This window comes from Aplysia californica, unplaced genomic scaffold (assembly GCF_000002075.1).
Source record: "Aplysia californica isolate F4 #8 unplaced genomic scaffold, AplCal3.0 scaffold00158, whole genome shotgun sequence".
Lineage (NCBI taxonomy): Eukaryota > Metazoa > Mollusca > Gastropoda > Aplysiida > Aplysiidae > Aplysia > Aplysia californica.
Window position 1 is genome coordinate 1,255,796 of NW_004797428.1, and position 2,272 is coordinate 1,258,067.

At 42.5% G+C, this 2,272-nt stretch overlaps 1 protein-coding gene across 1 annotated transcript in view; it reads right to left on the reverse strand.

The window, feature by feature from the left end:
* The window catches only part of LOC101847336 (nuclear pore complex protein Nup214), a gene marked incomplete in the record, with an annotated part of 78,699 nt that overhangs the window by 15,097 nt on the left and 61,330 nt on the right, over nucleotides 1-2,272 (reverse strand). The window contains 2 exon segments of the mRNA XM_013082099.2: nucleotides 650-817; nucleotides 1,929-2,114. Coding sequence (XP_012937553.1) covers nucleotides 650-817; nucleotides 1,929-2,114 — 354 coding nt within the window.

A 2,272-nucleotide genomic window follows, 5' to 3' on the forward strand; every position in this document is an offset into this window, starting at 1 on the left:
TATACAGAGGGCCGTTTGTACAGGTGATTGTCTTACAGATGGCCGTTTGTACAGGTGATTGTCTTATACAGAGGGCCGTTTGTACATGGGATTATCTTATACAGATGGCCGTTTGTACAGGTGATTGTCCTATACAGATGGCCGTTAGAGCAGGTCTTATTGTCATTTAGTTTTAGTAAAAATGTTAAAACACCTGCAACACAATTAGGTTGAATAAGCCCAGAAGATTAAATAAATGAATAAATCTAGAGCCAGGAGCTTTGGAATAAATTCCATCAATCTCTAAGAAAATATAAGTGTGAAGAACCTGAGTTTGTTTTTGGTAAAAAAGAAGAAAATCGACAAATAATGGTCATTTAGTGAAGGGAAAAAGTTCGACAGACAGAAACAACAGAGGGAAAGTAAAGAAGTAGGACCTACCAGTGGCACCCTCCAACCACTCGCACAGAACATGAAACTGGAAAAATGACATACAAGTGCTGAAGTTTAGAGGAGTTACAAGAGAGTATCAAACACAAAAAAAAGGAGAGATAAGGATGATACATGCATGACAGGAAACAAGGAGCAAACCACGACAGAGCACCTGCCAACCACCCACTTGCGTCGAGTGTGATCTAGTAAAAAATGCATTAGCACACACAGGACAGACCTCCAAATATGGATCCTGTGACAGAGCTCCCCTCTTGAGTAGCGTTCGAGTCTGTCGCTGAAGAGACTGTGGCTGGTGAGGCTCGGCTGCTGGCGGCTGTGGCTGCTGTTGTCCCTGCTGCGGCTGATAAATTCTTCTGAGCGTCTTTGGCCGACGACTCCTGGCCGTCTGATAACCAACGAGAAACAAATCAAGGTAATGTTTTTACTTCTCGTAAGAGGTTTTCAGCACTTGCAACACAATAAGGGCATTTAAGCGTCGTAGAATAGATGTGTTACAAGAGAGTAACATACACAAAAAAGAAAGAAAGAAAAGGACTATAAATATTTGATAGGCAAGAAGGAGCAAACCAAACCAGAGCACCCACCAACCACCCACAAAAACAAGGTAAGTAGAAAGGAGTTCAGAAATATAATTTATGACAATTTTGGTACAGAAAGTTGACATCACATTTTAAAGCTACTTGACAGACGTATACAAAGAATGTAATATTATGTATAAAAAATGTATAAAAACTTCTATGATAAAAAAATTGTTAAACCTGTGGCACAGCAAAAAGCATGAGAATCATGACATTTTCTGGTAAAAACGACAATATAACACATACACGCCCAGAAAAAAAAAAAATTCCAGTGTTCACATCACAAAAGTGCCAACTAGCTATGAAACCCCCCCTGAACATTTTAGACCCTCTGAAAACATACACACATACACACACACGAGGAGGTTTAAAATTTACACATCATATTGTCTACCACATCTTGTATCAAGAATATTTCATACACTATATTATTTGGAACAATATCCGGACAATTTAAAAAGTTCGGCACCCCCCGGGGCAGTGCCACAGACTGAAGTGTCTTTGGACCATTCACAAAGGGGGGACATTAACATGTTGTTAGGCACAGTAGAATTGTAATTGGGCTGATTTATCAATGTCATGCTTATAACTGTGCCTGAACTGCAACAGGTAAGTGCTGCTTTTTCTTTCCTAATCCTTACTATTGTCATCTTTCCTCTACTTCTTTTGTATGTTTGTCACACTCTTGTGACCCGCTATTTCCGGTGTACCTTGATAGTCAAAGCAGACTTTGTGCTGTTGAAGCTAGAGAGGTGAGCAGAGTAAGCCTGATTCCTCATAGGGACTTCAATGTTGACATCCACCCCTTGGCGCTCACATGACCTTATGCAGTTGCGAGCACCGTAAAAACTCTACTAAAACTAAAAAGAAGTTTGGATTTATCCGTAAAAATCATCACCATCGCCATCAGGATCTCACCTGGTACTTTATCGGACGGCCCAACGGCAGGCGTGTCACTTTTCCCCTCCGGCTTGGCCAGGTCGGAAAACCCAAAACCCTTGGAGGGCGTGGCCACCGAGCCAAACACTGCACCACCTGACCCGCTCGCGGCTGTGCCCGGACTCATCTTTGACCCAAAGAGGGCTGGACCTCCGAAAGAGAAACCTTGGGGACGGAAAAGAGGGAGAGTTGAGGCGAGTTCAGTTTTTGTACTTAAAGAGGTTAAATAAAACAAAGAAAGAGAGAAAGAGGGAAGAAAAGAGTGGTGGGAGGGTGAGAAGAGAGAAGTGGGGTGGGGGAGGAGGGGGAGGAGGGTGAGAAGA